Source organism: Echiichthys vipera, assembly GCF_963691815.1.
Source record: "Echiichthys vipera genome assembly, chromosome: 20".
Taxonomy (NCBI): domain Eukaryota; kingdom Metazoa; phylum Chordata; class Actinopteri; order Perciformes; family Trachinidae; genus Echiichthys; species Echiichthys vipera.
Window position 1 is genome coordinate 7,928,209 of NC_139845.1, and position 19,104 is coordinate 7,947,312.

General features: G+C 41.0%; 3 protein-coding genes across 3 annotated transcripts; 1 reads left to right on the forward strand and 2 right to left on the reverse strand.

Moving 5' to 3' along the window:
* Nucleotides 1-35: 35 nt before the first annotated feature.
* Nucleotides 36-6,999, reverse strand: LOC310962786 (uncharacterized protein). The gene is made up of 11 exons (XM_083935359.1): nt 6,866-6,999; nt 6,070-6,106; nt 3,960-4,089; nt 3,195-3,339; nt 2,991-3,114; nt 2,805-2,901; nt 2,546-2,657; nt 2,225-2,330; nt 2,046-2,127; nt 1,163-1,317; nt 36-1,048 (listed from the first exon to the last, which is right to left on the reverse strand). Exons 1-11 carry the CDS (start codon nt 6,866-6,868, stop codon nt 987-989), a joined length of 1,053 nt encoding a protein of 350 aa, XP_083791485.1. The 5' UTR covers nt 6,869-6,999; the 3' UTR covers nt 36-986.
* A 1,032-nt stretch (nt 7,000-8,031) lies between these two features.
* On the reverse strand, nt 8,032-12,810 carry LOC310962912 (protein mono-ADP-ribosyltransferase PARP12). Its single transcript, XM_083935524.1, has 10 exons — nt 12,794-12,810; nt 11,600-11,706; nt 11,250-11,445; nt 11,027-11,171; nt 10,809-10,947; nt 10,591-10,711; nt 10,424-10,502; nt 9,239-9,341; nt 9,037-9,157; nt 8,032-8,900 (listed from the first exon to the last, which is right to left on the reverse strand). Exons 1-10 carry the CDS (start codon nt 12,807-12,809, stop codon nt 8,839-8,841), a joined length of 1,089 nt encoding a protein of 362 aa, XP_083791650.1. The 5' UTR covers nt 12,810; the 3' UTR covers nt 8,032-8,838.
* An 853-nt stretch (nt 12,811-13,663) lies between these two features.
* On the forward strand, nt 13,664-18,552 carry LOC310962867 (uncharacterized protein). Its single transcript, XM_083935471.1, has 5 exons — nt 13,664-14,246; nt 16,387-16,794; nt 17,250-17,343; nt 17,571-17,658; nt 17,743-18,552. The coding sequence occupies exons 1-5, from the start codon at nt 13,844-13,846 to the stop codon at nt 18,508-18,510; spliced, it is 1,761 nt and encodes a 586-aa protein (XP_083791597.1). The 5' UTR covers nt 13,664-13,843; the 3' UTR covers nt 18,511-18,552.
* The last annotated feature ends 552 nt before the right edge of the window (nt 18,553-19,104 follow it).

The window sequence follows — 19,104 nt, forward strand, 5'->3', positions numbered from 1 at the left end:
TCAAAAGGCTCGTCGTTATTTGTGTGATGGCTGTTACAACTTTATTTTAGAAAAGAAAGACAGGGCACTGATTACATGGCAGTTGTAGTGAACATCTTAATATTTCCATGCATGATGAGTATTCATAATTAAGTTGCACATCCCCTGGTATTAGGTCAAAAGAGGTATCTGCCAAATAGTAAACATTTAAATAAAATAAAAAGGGCTCCGATTACAAGGCAGTATTTATGAATAATGAACATTTTAAGAAGCTACAGTTCCTTTGGTTTTAAGTTAAAAGAGGTGTGTCGAAATCTGCTTACCTATCATTTTTCCTTTCTCCTTTAGACGACAGCCCTGATTTACCATTCGTCTCCTATAATATCAGCGGGCTCATGATGTACAGCTTAAAACAAAGTGTCAAAATTGATGCAGCAGAACCACATTGGATTCTTATTCCGTGCAATCTTCAATATCAAAACCTAGTGCCTACATGACCCACAATGCAACTCGACTGCTGACTGCTGACTGCTGAGATGTTGAGCGTTGACCTAAAGGAGTCAGGTCAACTCACTTAATTCTAGCTCCACATCCCCAGATGTTTTGTTCATTTTCAAACTTGTAGTCTTCAGACCCAACCGATGCAGTGACATCACTTGAGACTATTTATTTATTAAAATCAAACCAACCTGGACCCTGATAAGTTACCTTTATGATGCGTAAACATTAACCCAACCCAACAACAGAGAGCAATGGCACAGGAAAACCCTATTCAATGGAGTGGAGAAAACACACTCTGGCACATGAGAGGTACAATATCTTGTAAAAAGCCTAAACTTGTCAAAATATCCCAGGTTTAAATAATTATCATGTGTGGTCGTCTGTCATCCAAGAGACAAGGCAGCTTGTGAAAAACACTCCTCTCCAATGTGAGAGGCAGACAGTGAGGCAACTGAGGACCAGTATCAAGTTAACCTCCGATGTCCAAATGCGCTGTCGCCCCACAGTCACTGGTTTAGTCGTTGCACTGCTCTGATGGTGTTTGTGGACAGGTTCCTCTGACTCATGGCTGCAGAAGACAGATTTAAACATACATACTAATTAACTCTTGTAACATTAACACCTTAAAAATGTATGTGAGGGAATTCCCAAACGACAAAACTGTAGACGTTTTTTAGCCCACCTGAGAAGTCGAGCTCATATCTGAAGTTATTGGTGTTAAACATCACGGAGCCTGACGGGTTCCGTTGGTACTGGAGCTCGATGTCCTGACTGCAAACGCTGGAAAAATCTCTCCATTTTCCACCCATCTCTAGAAACTGCCATCGTGGGCCCGGACTGAAGGACAGAGGATTTGAAGTTGAAAACATTTACAGTAGCACGCATACACCGTTCACATATTACTGCCACATGCGTTGCGCCGATGTTGCTACGTAGTATTGCTGTGTTAATGCATATTAGGGACGGACAAAAGTACCAGGTTACCAATGGGAAGGGAATGCCATTGTGTGTTTTAAATGTCCCATAATCTGCTCATTTGCATAATTGTATTTTGGGTTTCTACTAAAACATGTTTAACATGCTTTAATTCAAAAACCACTATTTTCTCCCATACTGTCTGAATATACCTGTATTTACCCACTGTCTGTCCATTTTAACGCCTGTCTCTTAAAGCCCCACTCCCAAAAAAGCCCAGTCTCCTCTGATTCCGGGTTTTCCAAATATGCACAAAGTGGTGTCTCTGCATCGTCGTTGCAGTCGGGGAATGACTGTAACGGCACTGTAGCAGCTCTTTCTACCTATATATAGTATAGTTATGACATCACAACCATACAGAAGCCCAGGCAGTTCATTTAAAGGCACAGTTTCTGAATATGGGCTGTGTGCATTTCTCTGTGGATTGATAAAACAAACAAAATGGCTTATGAGGTTTACAGAGTATTGCGAATTGAACGCGTAAATTAAGGGGGTAGTTAAACACCCTTTAAACTGCACTTATTTCTTACAGTATAAAGGGACGTATCAAACGAAGCGGGAAAGTTTAATTGTGCATTTTTTCTTCTGACCTGCTGTTCTGTTGACTCCCAAAGTCGGCAGTCCTCCTCACTGCTCTTTGACTCCCGATACTGTCATTGATCTGACACATGTCTGTGATGAACCAGTGCACAGAGTTTAGTTTGAAACTGCTGCCTTAACAAAAGAAAAGTGACTGATTGCTTGTGATTGTTGTACGCGTGCTTGTTACCTGAAAAATCCAGGGTGTATGAGAATTTCTTGATCCTGAAGTGCAGCTGGCCCCGTGGATTAAGCTGGTATTGTCTCTCAATGGCGGAGCTGTCATAAGAACATCTCTACACAGAAACACAGAAAATAAGTGAGCAAAGTACTTTTTAATTTGACCACCAGATGCCACCACTGACTGACATTATTCACAAGGATAGAACGAATTAAATGTACCGTAACATAACAAAAGTTTCTGGCTGTAAGTGAAATGAAAACATCTTTTGTAGTTTTCGCTTACGAGCTTCTGCAACTACCATCTTAAATTGTTGGATCGCCCACGTACATGTGCTTGGTATTCTGTCCATCTCCCTTCATCCCCCATGAACTCCCACTTGTAGCCTCCATCAGTGAGCTGGGAGGAGACAGCAGCGGGGAGAGCTGGGTTGGAGTAAAGGCTGCAGAGAAAGACAAGCTTTTTAAGACAAAAATATAATTTTTTGTTTGTCAGTTGACAGATCATTAGACTGAGGCCGATCTTTTTTGAGTGCATTACATACAAACGTGTGTTTAAATGCAGGACAGAAACATTTTTAGACTCTTACAGAGGAGAAGTCTCACTCGCTGCGGTGTGTGTAGTGAATTTCGGACGCCTGCGTACGCTCCTCGTCATGCCTGTGGTGCTGTTGGTTTGAGTCATGGCTGCCGAGTAAAAAACCATCAGTTAGATTCAGCTGTATACAAAGACACATTTGGCGAAATGCATCGGATAAGACAGAAATGTCACACACTGGAGAAGTCGAGTGTGTAGCTCGTCAAGCCCACTTTGAAACTGAAGGTTCCCCGAGGGTTTAGGGCGAACTGACGCTCCACATCACTGCTGCTGATCGAGGAGGAGGATGGCACGCTGGAGCTCTGAGGAGGATTAGGGACACGCAGAGTGTGAAAACCCCGAGAATCAATTAAAGAGTTGATGTTGATGAGATTTTCCTCACCTGGGATACGTATTCACGCCACAGCTGGTCATCTCTGAAGTACCAGCCTACTTCCTCCGTCTGGCCCTGAGGTAGGAAGCTTATTCTCTGTACCTTCAGACCTGGAGTCAGAGTCTGTAACTTATCAAAGTCTATGAACACCGGCCTGTGGAGACGCATATGATGCAGTTTGATATATAATCAAAACCCATTCATCTCATCTCATCACTCACTCATCTTCAATTGCTTATCCTGGGTCGGGTCGCGGGGGCAGCAGTTTTAGCAGGGGACCCCAAACTTCCCTTTCCCGGGCCACATTAACCAGCTCTAACTGGGGGATCCCGAGGCGTTCCCAGGCCAGTGTGGAGATATAATCTTTCACCTGGTCCTGGGTCTTCCCCGAGGCCTCCTCCCAGCTGGACGAGCCTGGAACACCTCCCTAGGGAGGCGCCCAGGGGGCATCCTTACTAGATGCCTGAACCACCTCAACTGGCTCCTTTCAACGCAAAGGAGCAGCGGCTCTACTCCGAGTTCCTCACGGATGGCTGAACCCTCCTGAGGAAACCCATTTTTAGGCCGCTTGTACCCGTGACCTCGTTCTTTCGGTTATGACCCGGCTTTCATGACCATAGGTGAGGGTAGGATTCATCTGGCTATTATATCAATGTTATTCACCTTATTATTATCATTATTTCTGTCAAAAAAAGGTAAAATGAAAGAAAACAAATAGTAATTTCAAGGAAAGTGTAACATCCCCCTTCTGCTCATAAAAACCACAACACTGACCTATGCTCAAAGTTGATGGTGATCCCTTTAGCTCCAGGTTGGCAGTAGTGGGTCTCGATCACATGGTCGTTGTCGATGGGCAGCCACTGATGTCCATTTGACAGCTGCCACTCATAATGTTTCTCACTGACTGAAAAATGAGTATGGGATCTTATTATTAGGGGTGGGAGTTGATGAGATGTATTGATACCAATGTCCTTAAAGATTCTGCTTGATCACATTTTCTGAGTTGAAAAAACTTCGGCCTTCACAGGTTGTCTTGTAACGCGACTGTTATCTTATATAACCTGCGTCTGAACACCTCTGTAACAGACGTGCCGCTCCTCAGTTGGAAAGCAGTGGCACTCGAGTGTCAAATACATGACGCTGGACTTTAAACTCATGTTGCATAAAGACGTTTCAGCAGATCGGTGGTGTTTACGCCCTTACTTTAAGGTTTTAGTTTACAGACGTTACAAGCTGCACTGTCGTCATCTTTTTAGTGAAATGTAGCCACGCTTTGGATTGTCTCTCCCTCTCTGCCATGACACCTTCTTGTTGCAGGTTTCCAGCAGCGCACGAGTTTGATGTTATTGTTTTACAACGCACAGCTGTCAGACAAGCATGCCCGCATCGATTCCGGTTTCAATTTGTGAGCGGTTCTGCGCTTGAACCGGTTCCCATCCTTACTTATTATGCATTAAGTATTCTCATAGTGACCCAGAGCTTTGACAACTGTTCAGAGGCCAGTTCATGCCTGATTAATGTTTCACACCGACTGTTTATGTCTTGAGTGTCTGGGACAAGTGTGGAGCTGATGAAGTTGGTCCAAGTGTTCTTTCAGAATATAAGTAAAGTACTAACACTAAAGTACTTCTCTACTCTTTTGAGGCAGTTGTACATTACTTGAGTATCTCAATTTTATGAAACTTTATACTTCTACTCAACAACATTTGACAGGGTATATTTATCACTTCCTGTCATTATGTATGCTGCTCTCAGGCGGTACAACTGAATAATCAGGTGGTGCAACCGGGTAAAATATTGTTTAAACCAAAAAATAACAAGTTAAAGTGAAAAAACGGCTGGGATCTATAAAGGTACAAAGCTAATGTATGTCACATACTTATTTTGATATTTGCCCAACAGTTTTTATGTCTTTTAATTCAAAGTTGGATAATAAAAATATGGAGTTCCTGGCCAATAGGATGCAATAATCTTAGATTATTATGAATCCAAAACTCAACCACCAAATAATAATGTGTCAGGCACTGGTGACACACCGAGGTATACCTGCCTAAAATTTCACTTACAATTAATAGAAGAAATATAGAGATATTTTTCCAAATATGTGGTTGTGTCAACTGACATTGTTCGGGTGCTGAGGGTGAAAAAAAACAGTCAAAAAATGACTTTGAAAACTTTGAAATGATGTTTTAAGAAAAGCCTTGTAGAAACGCATTGTCCCGAACCCCCCATTGCCATTGACCCTCATACTTTCTTATTGCCTGACCGCTTTAGTTACTTTAAACAATAAAATATGCGTATATGATATGATGTAGCACTACTACCACTACTAATAGGCCCATCAGGCTTCACGTTGACCAAGTGCACCATTAAAGTGCTCTTACATGTATCAATTAGTGATAAAACACAACAGTATACTATTCTATAATAATAAAAAAAAAACACTTTTAAAAGGAGCCATTCTGAATAACTAGTACTTTTGACACTTTAAATACATTTAGGCGACAATACTTGTGTACTTTTACTTATTGTAACAATTTGAATTCAGGACTTTTGCTTTTAATGGAGTATTTTATTATTTAGATTCTATTTTTCTACTTTGAGGTAAAATATCTGAGTAGCAATTTCTTCCACCACTGCCCTTTGCTCTAAATCACGTGAAAACATAAAATAAAAAAACTGGACCAAAAAGTAAGTTAACGCCTGACTTTGTAACCATGTCCAGTAAGTCATACTCCTGAAGAGGCTATTCCATACTCTGTTTAAAGTAAGTTTAACTCTTCTGCTAGACTTTTGAGTAAAACTCACAGTGAAGTCAGAGAGTCTGTGTACAAACAAGTTACTATACTACTGTGTTTAAGGGATTTAAATGTGTTGAACAGACCTGGGGTCTGCTGCCATCCCGTCTCCTCTCCGTTTTCCTGTAGGAGACAAAAACAAAGACCGGACCCTGCCATGAAATGCAGCCCCTCACATTACAGGTGATATTCTGGATCAGAAGGCTGTTGTTTTCACCTATACGAGTAGTTTATTTACAGGTAACCACATTAAAAGCACACCTTTGAACCTATGAATTGCAAGAAAAACTGGGATTATATTTAGGAAACACCAAGTCAAATACATTCAACTTGCTCAAAAGATCCATTGAATTCATTTTGTAATTATGGTTTCAGTGTATTTCCACAGAACACACAAAAAAGGTGTTGTTTTGTGTTCGCTATTATCCAAGTTTGTGTTTTTAAACTCTTAGTTAGTAATAGTTTCAAGACTGTAAGTAACCAGTGTTCTGGCCGTTGTGGGTTACCTGTATATATATATATATATATATATATATATATATATATATATATATATATATATATAGGTGGAAAACACCACCAATTACAAAATGAATTAAATGGATCTTTTGAGCAAGTTGAATGTATTTGACTCAGCGTTTCCTAAATATAATCCCAGCTTTTCTTGCAATTCATAGGTTCAAAAGTGTGCTTTTAATGTGGTTACCTGTATATAAACTACTCCTATAGGTGAAAACAACAGCCTTCTGATCCAGAATATCACCTATAATGTGAGGGGGTGCGTTTCACGGCCGGGGTGCTGAACACGGCACAACCCCGTAAACACGGCACAAAGACACTTTCTGTCGCCACAGCCGCAGTGATTCGCTGAAGTACACTCACCATGACACACCGGAGCTGATACCGACCAACACGACACACTAAAGAGAGCCAATACAGTTACTTCTCTAACGTTATAGTTCAATTAAGTCCTCTTTACTTCCCAAACCGACGTGAAGGTTTCATTTGTCAGTAACTTCGCGAGCCTTCGCTTTTTACTTTCGCTTCAGGGCGCGTTCACGCCCAACGGGAACGCGTACGTAAGGAAACAGCTCACGCACGTAGACCGTAAAATGAAGCGCACGCACAAAAAAGCACAACAGTGACTTATGATCTTATAGAGTCATATCATATCACTTTTCTTTTTTCAAACATTAATCTCACTTTAACTACAGTCAGTCAACGCACAGGTTAAACAGGGCAATGATGCACGCATAGCTATATTTCTGTTGTAATATTGTCATTTAATAATAATGATTAGATAGTAATGTCATTATTGTATCATATAAATATGATATATTACAAGCTATACTTTTGTCGTAATATTGTTATTTAATTATAATAATGATTAGTAATAGTAATATAATTTTTGTATCATATAAATTATTTGTTGTGTGATATATTACAAGCTTTACTTTTGTCGTTATATTATTTAATAATAATGATTAGTAATATAATATCATTATTGTATCATATAAATATGATATATTACAAGCTTTACTTTTGTCGTAATATTGTTATTTAATTATAATAATGATTAGTAATAGTGATGTCATTATTGTATCATAGTAATTATTTGTTGTATGATATATTACAAGCTATACTTTTGTCGTAATATAATTTAATAATAATAATTATAAGTAATAGTAATATCATTTGTTGTATTATAAGCTATATTCTTGTTATATATTTAAATAACTGGACATGTGTACAGGGCTGTGGACATTTTAAAATGAAAGGGAAAATTTCATTATTGTATCGTATAAATTATTTGTTGTGTGATATATTAAAAGCTATATTTTTGTGGTAATATTGTTATTTAATTATAATAGTGATTAGTAATAGTCTTATCATTATTCTATAATAAATATTATTTGTTGTATTATAAGCTATGTTCTTGACCAAAGGCACACATATCTGGTATTTTTTGCCCCCCCCCCCCAAATAAATACAAAAATACAATGAATGCATTTTTTATTTGAAATAATTTCCAATTTCCTTTACATGATTATCAGAATTGCAGATTTCCTTGTAACAATGATGTAACCACCCTTACATTTGTGCTCAAGCACTTAAGTATAATAATAATAATTTAATCTTGCTGCTCATTTCTGTGATATACAGTCAAACATATTTGATCTTATACATTTCCTCTACATTTAACTTTCTTACATCTACCTCATATATATTTAAATGAGAGTTTATTGTTTACTGTTTATTGTTTTTTTTTTATACTTTCTGTATTTATTTAGCTAAGAGTTTATTGGTTATCTTATACTGTATTTTTTATACCTCCCTTGGGTTTTTGTAAACTGCTGGAAACTCAATTTTCTTGCAGGAGTTCATCCAAACGGATCAATAAAGAGAAGTCTAAGTCTCTAAGTCTAAATTAGTCAATTGTATTATATCAGAAGAGGCCGTGTTAAGATATGTGGCAGATGAATGTAATATGATAATTTAAGGATGGCAGTGTGCATGTTAGTACAGTATATAATGTGAGGCAGCACTTAGGTGTAGGCTGGTAAACTTCAAAAACCTTTTGGCACAATACACTATGGCAACCCAGTAAGAAAAAAAGCTGTCATTAGGCTATAATTTACTCTTATCCTGAATTTCTTATGTAAACACAATATTCAATGTCCCATTAAGTCACCAATGTAGAGCCAAATCTACCAAATCCAACTATTGGAAGTGTGCTCAAAGCTCCCACACTAAACAAATTTCAAATTAAAATGATTGTATAGGCCTAAATATGCTATTGCACAATTGTTAGCAGCCTTTCTTCTTTTTGAGGTCTTCGAAATCTCCTTCAGCGCTCACACCAGCACGCGTCTGATCTTGCGTGAATGCTTGTTTTTGAGGTTGGTTTGGGTCATCGCTGCGGGAAAAAAACAACAAAAAAACAATAAAAAAGGTTACGGTATATTACAGCAAGGGAGTATTTTCTATGTATCGCTTTATTTTACATGGCCATTCATTTCCATTTTCTCTGATCATAGTATTGACTACTCAACCTCCAAGGTCCAGTTTGTAGGAGCGTCCGTTCACTTTGAAGGTCATGCTGTCGCGGGGGTTTTGCTGGTACTTCCTCTCAATGTCATCACTGGTTACTGAGCATTCAGCTGAGGTGCCGCTCTGTTGAACCCATTCAAATCATCATGGCTTATCTTGGTATTATTTTTGAAAAGACAAATGAAGTGTCTCAGCGTAGCTTACCCTGCGTTTGAACACGTGCCACGCTCCAGTGTCTCCCTCAAACTGCCACTGTGGTTTGGTGCCCAGAGAAAGATTCTGGAGAGTTGAGGCTGCTTGAGAAACTCTATAATGAGAACATCAAATTCTGGATTCATTTCAAAAGGATCAGTTTAACATTTCGGGAAACCCATTTAATCACTATCTTGCCAAGAATCTGTGCTATTTCAGGTCAGGTTGTTCTCTGGCTTCTTTGAAATAACTGGTTTGTGTTGGGGTAAGGCATGGTTGCCAATAGCCAGGGTTCTCACGCCTTTTTAAACATCCAATTCAAGGACTTTCCCTCAAACTCAAAGACCCACACAACAGGGTCTGAGAACTGTTTGGTAACGTAGCATAACAACCTGAAACCTCGATGTCTATTCTTGCACTTTCAATCACACGTATGTATATCTTTTTTCAAAAACAAAGCACTAACCCCCTTTAAATTCACAAACTTCCAAGGGTTTCAAGGACTCATGGTAACACTGGGTGGGGGAAGGGGGTCGCAGTTGAAAAAGTGCCCTCTAGGAGCCAAAACGCTTGCTAAAGGGCTCTCTAGTGCACCAAAACGTGTGCTTAAGTGCTATCTATATGCCAGTATACGTGCTTAAGTGCTATCTAGAAGCCAATACACTTGCTAAAGAGCTCTCTAGGAGCCAAAATGTGTGCCAAAGTGCCCTCTTGGGAGCCAAAACACGTGCTTAAGTGCCCTCATGGGGGCCAAAATGCGTGCCAAAGTGCCCTCTTGGGAGCCAAAACACTTGCTAAAGTGCCCTCATGGGGGCCAAAATGTGTGTCAAAGTGCCCTCTAGGAGCCAAAATGAGTGCTTAAGTGCCCTCATGGGGGCCAAAATGCGTGCTAAAGTGCCCTCTTCGGAGCCAAAACGCGTGCTTAAGTACCTGCTTCAGTGGCGAGGCCGCGCTATATGTGCCCTTTTGTTTCCTTTTCGCCCCTGCCCTTCAAAAAAACTGTGTACGCCACTGCATGGGAACTATGCACAGCAGAGGTTAGGGGTAAGTTTGAACTCCTAAATTGTTGAATTCCTTTAAAATAATATGAAACTGGATTGACTTGACGCCCTCCACTGCGATGCAGCTTATCAAATCTTTTAGAAATTCATTCCTGACTGGACTCAAATTTTCTAGTCTTCCCAAATCCAAACTCACCCTGCTCCTCCTGGCTGCTGTCGGTACACTGGTCGACGAGTAACTCTCCTCTTTCTCTTTGAAGTCACCTGTCGCATATCTGACAAACAATAAAAAATAATTAGTATAAAAAAAATATATATATATATATATATATATTCTGTGAAGGTTGTCTGAGTATGCTTCACCTCTGAATCTAATCTCATAGGTTTCAGCACCGATGGTGAAAGTATAGGAGCTCGTTGGGTTACTCTGGAACTTCTGCTCTATGTCAGAGTTCTTCACAGGACTGGGTTGGCCCTTCGGATCCTGTCCAGACAACAAAACAAACAAAAAAAATCAATGTTCCTTAACAAACTGACCAAAACTTGGTGTATTTTTGCACACATTGTTTAATTCCATTCACCTTGTCTCCATACTTGATCCACTTGCGACCCAGAGTGCAGTACCAGATCCACTGAGTGTTTCCATCATCCAAACGTCTCACTCTCAGATTCTTTTTTCTTTCATGCACTCTCATCCCCTTAAAGTCTATACTTACGGCCCTACAGACAGACGACAGATAATTCACTATCCAGTTTCTGTGTGTCTTCACTAGAAAATGTTTTTTTTTTTAGCTCTTACCCATATGGTGTGTTGTAGATTTTGATGCTTTTGGTGTGGGGCAGCGAGTACTGAGCCTCCAGAATGTGATCATTATCAACATCGGTCCAGCTCTGTCCGTCATTCAGCTGCCACTGGTAGCATCGGCCATCAGTGAGCTTTGGGCCTGGTTTAAAAAAGGCATTAGTGCTGCACTAATCAATATTTTCCTATCAATAATGGTGACTTTTCTTCACGTCCTCACCACTGGATGATGATCGCTCCCTGTTGCCTGCACCAGAGGTCTCTCTTCTGTCTCCGGGGTGTTTCAGTCTACACTTAGACCCGTGGCGACAGCTTCCTGTCAGGGCGTACTTGCAGAAGTGCAAGTAGGAGCAACTGTCACCATCCCGACAGACACCCTTGTTGTTGTAATACTTGCAGGGTTCTTTCCCATAAAGCTGAAAGTGAAAATATACGTAGAAGATTTTTTAAATTAGATTATTTGAAACTGTGTAAAGGCTGGGTTTAAGTGGGTCCAATGATGACTTCTCATCGCTTTTCAGTACATATAATTCTAAAACAGAGTCCAACGTCTTCTGTTCAGAAACAAACCTGACAATCAGCTTCTACATCTTCTGCCTCTGAATTTCCCTCACTGTCCGACTCATCGCTGATGTCAGATCCGCTTCCACTTTTTGAGCAGGTTTCCTCATCAGATTCTGAAGAAACGACAAATGTTTACATGTTTGGTGAAGACTTATAATCCCCAGTGGTGGACATGCTCTTTATCCTGACAGGGTGGAGATACAACCTGGATATGCATGCAGTGTATGGTCTAAAGAGGACAAATACCTTTTGAGACTTTTGGTGTGTGTGGGGTGTTGGGTAGAACTTCCCTAGCCTGCACAGAGCCATGGTACTAATATATAATGTATATAATGTAATAATAATGCTGGATCAGTCCCAGCCTGGTCAGATGTGTACATGAACTGATGAAGCCTCTTGGATGAGAGGTGAAACGTCTTCTTAGACAAATAACCAAGTCCAGTTGCTTTTGGCTGAAATTGCTTTGGGGATAACGATGACCTGGACATTCACAAGCTGTATAATGTAATAAATAAAATATATCTTTTTAGAATTGTTGCCATCTTGGATCTCACTTTCTGTTGATCTTTTTGTGTAGAAATCACTCTCTTTACAGTGAGAAATAGTGAACAAATAATTGAAGTTCAGGTTTGAAAAGGCACATTTTGAGATGCAGTTTTTTGGTTTGTTTTTTTCACGTGTCTCTGCTGCCCCCTGCTGGTTGATCCAATCACCTGCTGTTGAAGGCCATGCATTACACTTAGAATCAAAGTGCATTGAAACAATTATGGCAGTGTCCTCTAATTTAACGCCATGCAAATGAGAAATGAATGTAAAGCACGTTTTTGCTACACAGGTTTGGGCTACAGATGTGAAACTGTAAGAGAGCGCCATGAAAAAACGAAAGTGAAACTTTAAATCCACGTCTGTATCAACAATGATCGCAACTTCTGACAAATCTGTGAATCCATGTGATATCACACTTGATTGTTTCCCCTGATATGATTTATTATATCAGTAATCCTATTAGGGTTTAGGTTTGATAGCAATTCCCACCACATTACTAATATCAGTCTCATGTCAATACATAAATAAATAAAGTACATCAAAACAGTGGCTACATAGAGCTCTTTTTATGGGGGCATAAAAATGAGTTAAGCATGCGGTTAAAACACAATTAACAGATAATCACGAATACATAAAACAGGATAGGCTACTTACGACGGGCAGACGCCATTCTTATGTTTGCAATACTTTCGTTTTCATTGCCCCAGTTTTAATATAACCGGCCACACCCCCATGTTATTCGCCCAGAGGCTGGTCTTACAGATCATGGCATATGGTACATGTACATAGTACAAATGGTTACTAATTAATTACCAAATTATCATGAAGGCACAAGTGATCATCAACCCAGGAACCGGACATAAGTCATTTTCTTTATTAACCAACAAACATATAAAAGGCAGTGTATCTGTTTACAAACCCAGCTTACATTTAACTGTGAACCCTGTGTTGAGAATTAAAATCATGAATCTTGTAAAAGCTAAACAGAGATAAGTAAACAAACATGGGTGTGTAGGTTAAAATGATAGAGCCATATTCAAATGAAGGGCTCCCTCACGCTGTCCATCCATACCGTGCTCCAGCACGTTGTTGGGCTTTTGCAAAGCAGGTTTGCACATGTACGAACACGAGCGTGCGCACGCGTATGAGCACGAGCATGAGCACGAGCACGAGGCCTACGGCGGTGCTGACGTCATTTTATGTGCGCCTGTTCGGACATAGAAAGAAGAAGGGGGGCGTGCGCGGGCATAGACATAAATGTATGTCTATGGTCTATGTCTATATCTTTATATGTCTATGGTGCGCGGGCATGTAAAACAATGGCGGCGAAAGGTTCGCGTTAGTGTGATGCGGAGCGTCACCAAGTTTTCTGCGCTGTTTTCCATTATGTGGCCAAAAGGACGCGCGCCTTTGTAAACAAAGCGACGCATGGCGATGACGTCAATCAATGCGTGTGACGTGTTACGGCGTCATGACGTGTAGGCAGGCAAGAAGCATTCGAGCCGAGGCCGTGGTAGTGTGGACATTACCCAAGCACGTTTCACGGCTAAAGTCTAGTTCTTTTGACCTGTGTGAGTGCAACCGTCGGCACGGCCCGCTTTGGAGAGGTGGGCTTTTGTAAAGCACGTTTGCACACGTACGAGCACGAGGCCTACGGCGGTTTTTAGCGTCATTTTATGTGCGCCTGTTCGGACAGGAAAAAGGATGACGGACCATGAGCGGACGTTTCAAACAATGGCGGCGAAAGGTTCACGCTGGTGTGATGCGGAAGTGGAGTGTTTACTGCAGATTTGGTCGGATGAAAATATTCAAGAACAGTTGGACAGGTCGCACAAAAACTCTGAGGTCTATGGGAAGATCCGTGACCACCTCCAACACAATGGATATATCAGGAGCATCGATCAGTGCCGGGACAAAGTGAAAAAGCTGAGGAGCCAGTACCTCCGAATACGGCACACGCTCCGCAGGTCGGGCAGCTCTACTGAGGACAAAGAAAAGTTTCCATGGTACGACGCAGTCGACCAGACCATGGCCCTCAAACCGTGCACCGAACCTGAGGATCTGGAGTCGACATCCGGGGCAGATGGAGAGCAAACGTCGCCAAGCAGTGAGTAACGTTGGGCTATGCTTTTGGCGGATATTATGTATACACAGAGATGACATACAGTTTCTGTCTAGAGGGGTCAAAATCTCATTGCAAACTGAATAGATATTTAGAAACATTGCACGCTGGGAGTGCAAAAAGTTCTGGACTATTGTGTAGAGGGTTGGAGGCTTCTGTAATGAGTTGCATTAGGCTTCATAGGCAGGCGTGGATTAACGCACAGGCTGACCTAGGCTGCAGCCCACAGGCCCCAGATTGGGCCGACCAGTTTTTTTTTAAAATTTACTTCAGAGAAGAAGAAAAAAACCCTCTACCCCTAAACAGCTGGTAGATGTGGTCCACAATCCAATCCAGCCGCATTATGTGGCCGGGTTCATATGAGGTCAATTTGGTTTTCAAAAGTTGCAGTCACAAATACAAAAACAATAACAAAATAAGATAAATATAACAAATCACATATCATGATGTAATATAGATTTATTCCACATGATAATGAACAAAATACAGCCAGATGTATTGAAATAAGTATTGCACATGATGAAGACAGGTAATACTGAACATTATATTGTTATTATTTGCAGAAAGGGGAGGAGTTGTACAGTTTGATGGCCCTAGGTATAAAAGACCTCCTGTGGCGCACTGTGATGCTCTTTGGTGTTCTCAATCTGCTGCTGAAGGTGCTCTTCTAGGACTCCAGTGTGGCGTGCAGGGGGTGAGCGGTGTTATCCGTGATACTGACGGGTTCCTCAGCATCCCCCTAAGGACTCTGGTTCCACTCCCAGGACAGGACTTCCTGATGAGCTTATTGAGTCTATTAACATCAGCGGCCTTCAGCCTGCTGCCCCAGCACACAACAGCGTAGATTAGAAGATTACGCTGGACAACAACAAGTGATAGTACATATGCAGCATGGTTCTGCAGTCGTTGAAAGGTCTTAGTCTCCTGAGAAAATACAGGCTCTGACCTTTTTCAAAACCCCAACCCCAACAGTTGATTAATTGTCTCACACCCGTTGCGAAGTTGAGCTGGTTACAGGATAAGATTGTGTTAAGTTCTTACCTGAATTTTAAAAAGAGGAAAAAGGTGTGTTTTCTGTTCACCTTTTTATAAAAGGAAACGGGGGCATTCCTGAAAAATGGAGGTCATAATAGGTTGTAATAACTGTGCCCAAAATCCCATACTATGGACTACATTAGAGATGCACCAATGCAGTTTTTTCCAATCCGATAGGATACCTGGGCTGAGCGTATCTTTGGATACCTGATGTGATCCGATACTACTGTTGAATGAATGAACCGTGTACTTTTCCATGTGAGTGAAGGCATCAGGCCTGACATAAACATTTTGAGTTGTTAAAAGAGGTAACAAATGAGCACAGATATAAATTTACTTAATATTATTTATTAACAAATAGTGTACATTAGCAGCAAAAAGAAATAAATAACACTTCCATGTAAAGTGCACTGCAAACAGATATGTTAAAATGTGATATAAAACCCTAACCAGTGTAGAATTGAAGTGACTACATCGCTGTAATTATTGCTGTGTATGATATTAATAAGAATGAAATGACTGGATCGGCCTCATTTATCCGATATCATCCAGCTAATTAGTCAATATTGGAGTTGATATCCAATCCAGGCATCTGATCAGTGCATCTCTAGGCTACATGCTCAAAATGTATGTCATACAACATACTTTTGTGTAGCTGACAGTAGCTAGTATGTGTCTCTTTGGATGCACTGAGCTATAATCATGTATATTTAATATTTACGGTTTCAAACATAAAGATAGAATGGAACTTTGGACACAAGGGATGCACTGATAAAATTATCTGTGTTAAATCATTTCAATAAATCAATTTGGGGGTTTTAACACACACAAAATGTGTTAAAAAGGCAGTGTTGTGCAGTAGACTGGCGTCCAGGGTGTACCTCGCCCAATGTCAGCTGGGATTGGCTCCAGCCCCCCGCGTCCCTGGACAAGCAGTTGAAGATGATGGGTGGATGGATGGTTAAAAAGGCTTTTGAAGCAGTTATTTTTCCGACTCATAAACTCATATGCTTCTTCAAATATAGTGAAATGACAGGCTGAATGACTTTCACAATCTGTGATGCAACCCCTTATGTTTCATTTTCTTCAGAGATGGACAGAAGGAGGGACCATGCGCGGGCATTTAAAACGATGGCGGGAAAAGGTTTACGTTGGTGTGATGCGGAGGTGGAGTGTTTGCTGAAGATTTGGTCGGATGACAATATTCAAGAACAGTTGGACAAGATGCACAAAAACTCTGAGGTCTATGGGAAGATCCGTGACCATCTCCAAAACAACGGATATATCAGGAGCATCGATCAGTGCCGGGACAAAGTCAAAAAGCTGAGGAGCCAGTACCTCCGAATACGGCACATGCTCCGCAGGTCGGGCAGCTCAGCTCAGGCAGAAAAGTTTCCATGGTATGACGCAGTCGACCAGACCATGGCCCTCAAACCGAGCACCGAACCTGAGGATCTGGAGTCGACCTCCTGGGCAATTGGACATACGACGGCATGCAGTGAGTAACGTTAGCCTATGCTTTTGCCGGATATTATGTATACACAGAGATGACATACAGTTTCTGTCTAGAGGGGTCAAAATCTTATTGCTAACTGAATAGATATTTAGAAACATTGCACGCTGGGAGTGCAACAAGTTCTGGATTATTGTGTAGAGGGTTGGAGGCTTCTGTAATGAGTTGCATTAGGCTTCATAGGCAGGCGTGGATTAATGCACAGGCTGACCTAGACTGCAGCCCACAGGCCCCAGATTGGGTCGACCAGTTTTCATTTTTTTAATTTACTTCAGAGAAGAAGAAAAAAAACCCCATGTCCTATAAAAAAGGTATGTCACTATTACTGGACAGTGTAGCGGCGCCCAGATTTTCACAATCAGTGATGCAACCCCTTATGTTTCATTTAAGTTGAAAATTGTGGACTGACTAATTTCTTCCCCCCCCTCTCCCCCTTTTAGTGACGAGAAATGAAGTCCATGACTTTGTGAAGCTGAGGGTTTCAAATAATTACCTCTTCTCTGGAAGGAGAAATGCTACCATGCGGGCCTGGAGGTATGCTATCCATCTCTAAGGGCAGTATAACGGGCAGTATAACATTAGAACATTTTAAATGCTTGGTAATATTCACATTTTAGAAGCTAAAACCAATGATCTTCTGTCATTTTTACTTTAAAATAAAAGTATAAACTGCCTACCCCAGGGGGAAGTTATTCTCCTTTTTGTCAAAGGTTTTCTTTTGTTCCTTTAGAGACCCATTTGCCATATGATTACATTTTCAGGGCCATTCTGAAACAAATGGGCTGGCAACACAAGATGTCCTATGTTCAAGCATCCAAAAAGTGGGAACACATGAAGAAGAGATACAAGGTACAGTTGAAATAAATCACTCAGATTTATAAAGCATTGTGACAAATTGTCTTTTGATTCATTGCCTTCTCTCTACTTCCTCAGGACCTAAAGTACCCTTCAAATGGGGTGAAAGTGTACCCTGAAGGGTGGCCTTATTTCAATCTGATGGATGACGCCTTGGAGGGTCGGCTGGAAGGCAGCGCCCCCATCCTCACTGCCCTGCCGACCAACAGCGATTTGTCGCCCACCTCTAAACCCAATTCCATAGTGATAAACTCTGTGACTTCGTTAGCAGGCAGGCCAGAGATCGAGGTTACCCTGAACGGAGATGAGGATGAGGAGCCAGTGAAGGAGGAGAGAAGCCAGGAGATAGACAGCATGCAAGAGACGGAGCACGACATGCCAGAGACGGAGCACGACATGTCAGAGGTGGAGGACAACATGTCAGAGGTGGAGGACGACATGTCAGAGATAGAGCAGGACATGCCAGAGATGGAGCACGACAGGAACTCGATGGACAGTGACAGGGAGGTGATGGAGAGGGAGCGGCTGGTGCTGCAGAGGGAGAGAGCGGTGCTGGAAAGGGAGTTCGCTGCTCTGGACCGAGACCGAGCCTTGCTGGAGAGAGAAAGGGCAACAATGGAGAGAGAAAAGGCAGTCATGGACAGGGAGAGGGCGGTGCTGGAGGAGGACAGAGATGCTGTACGCAAGGAGCGGCTGACTCTGGAGCAAGACAAAGCCAGGCTGGAGAGACTCAAAGAAAGGACGGAAGACGTTACAGAAGATGGGGGCGAGGTGAACAACTCAAATGTCTTGGACAGAAAGGAGAGATTCCTCAACTTGTTTGAAAAACTTATTGAAAATTTTTGATTCATTTCTGCACAAAACCTTCCCGGAAGAAACATTTTTTTCAGCAGTCTCACCTTGGTTGCACCTGGACATGATTCAAAATGCATTTTACTTCACCTACAAGTTGTCAATGAAAACGTTGAGCCACTCCTAGTTCGGAGAGGTCTTCAAAACAACTTTATTCACTTGTGGTTATTCCATACAGAGCACACAATAGCAAGCTATAAGCATTATTCTTAACCCCATCCACAATCAAAGTCAACACCCCCCCTCCCAAATCAAACAATAGTCTTTATTTGATCAGCTCTAGACATTAGAGTCTTTGCTATTGTGCATGGTTAAAACATCACTTTTTGAAATGTAATATACCAAATATTGCAGTTCATGTAAAATATCTTTTCAGAATATATATTTTTTTTATATTACAGTACAGACTTTACAACAAATGATTGTGTTTAAATGCGTCTTTTATTGCATTAGATACTCAATTAACCTTTCATTAAGCTCAAGCTTCAATAAGTTTATGCTAGTATACATTTCCAAAAGTGTTAGATTTGTCATTAATATTAATATTATTTTTTATTTTTACAAAACAAACATATTTAAACAATAGTA

Excerpts from the sequence above, each read along its gene's own strand:
- LOC310962912 (XM_083935524.1), bottom strand. Across the intron at positions 11,172-11,249 it reads GGAGCGATCATCATCCAGTG|GCCCAAAGCTCACTGATGGC; the intron begins GTGAGGACGTGA and ends TTTTTAAACCAG. Across the intron at positions 10,503-10,590 it reads CTATGAGATTAGATTCAGAG|ATATGCGACAGGTGACTTCA; the intron begins GTGAAGCATACT and ends ATTGTTTGTCAG.
- LOC310962786 (XM_083935359.1), bottom strand. Across the intron at positions 2,658-2,804 it reads GCGAGTGAGACTTCTCCTCT|CCTTTACTCCAACCCAGCTC; the intron begins GTAAGAGTCTAA and ends CTTTCTCTGCAG. Across the intron at positions 1,049-1,162 it reads ATATGAGCTCGACTTCTCAG|CCATGAGTCAGAGGAACCTG; the intron begins GTGGGCTAAAAA and ends TGTCTTCTGCAG.
- LOC310962867 (XM_083935471.1), top strand. The coding sequence starts at position 13,844 with ATGACGGACCATGAGCGGACGTTTCAAACAATGGCGGCGAAAGGTTCA. Across the intron at positions 16,795-17,249 it reads TGGACATACGACGGCATGCA|TGACGAGAAATGAAGTCCAT; the intron begins GTGAGTAACGTT and ends TCCCCCTTTTAG. Across the intron at positions 17,344-17,570 it reads GCTACCATGCGGGCCTGGAG|GGCCATTCTGAAACAAATGG; the intron begins GTATGCTATCCA and ends TTACATTTTCAG.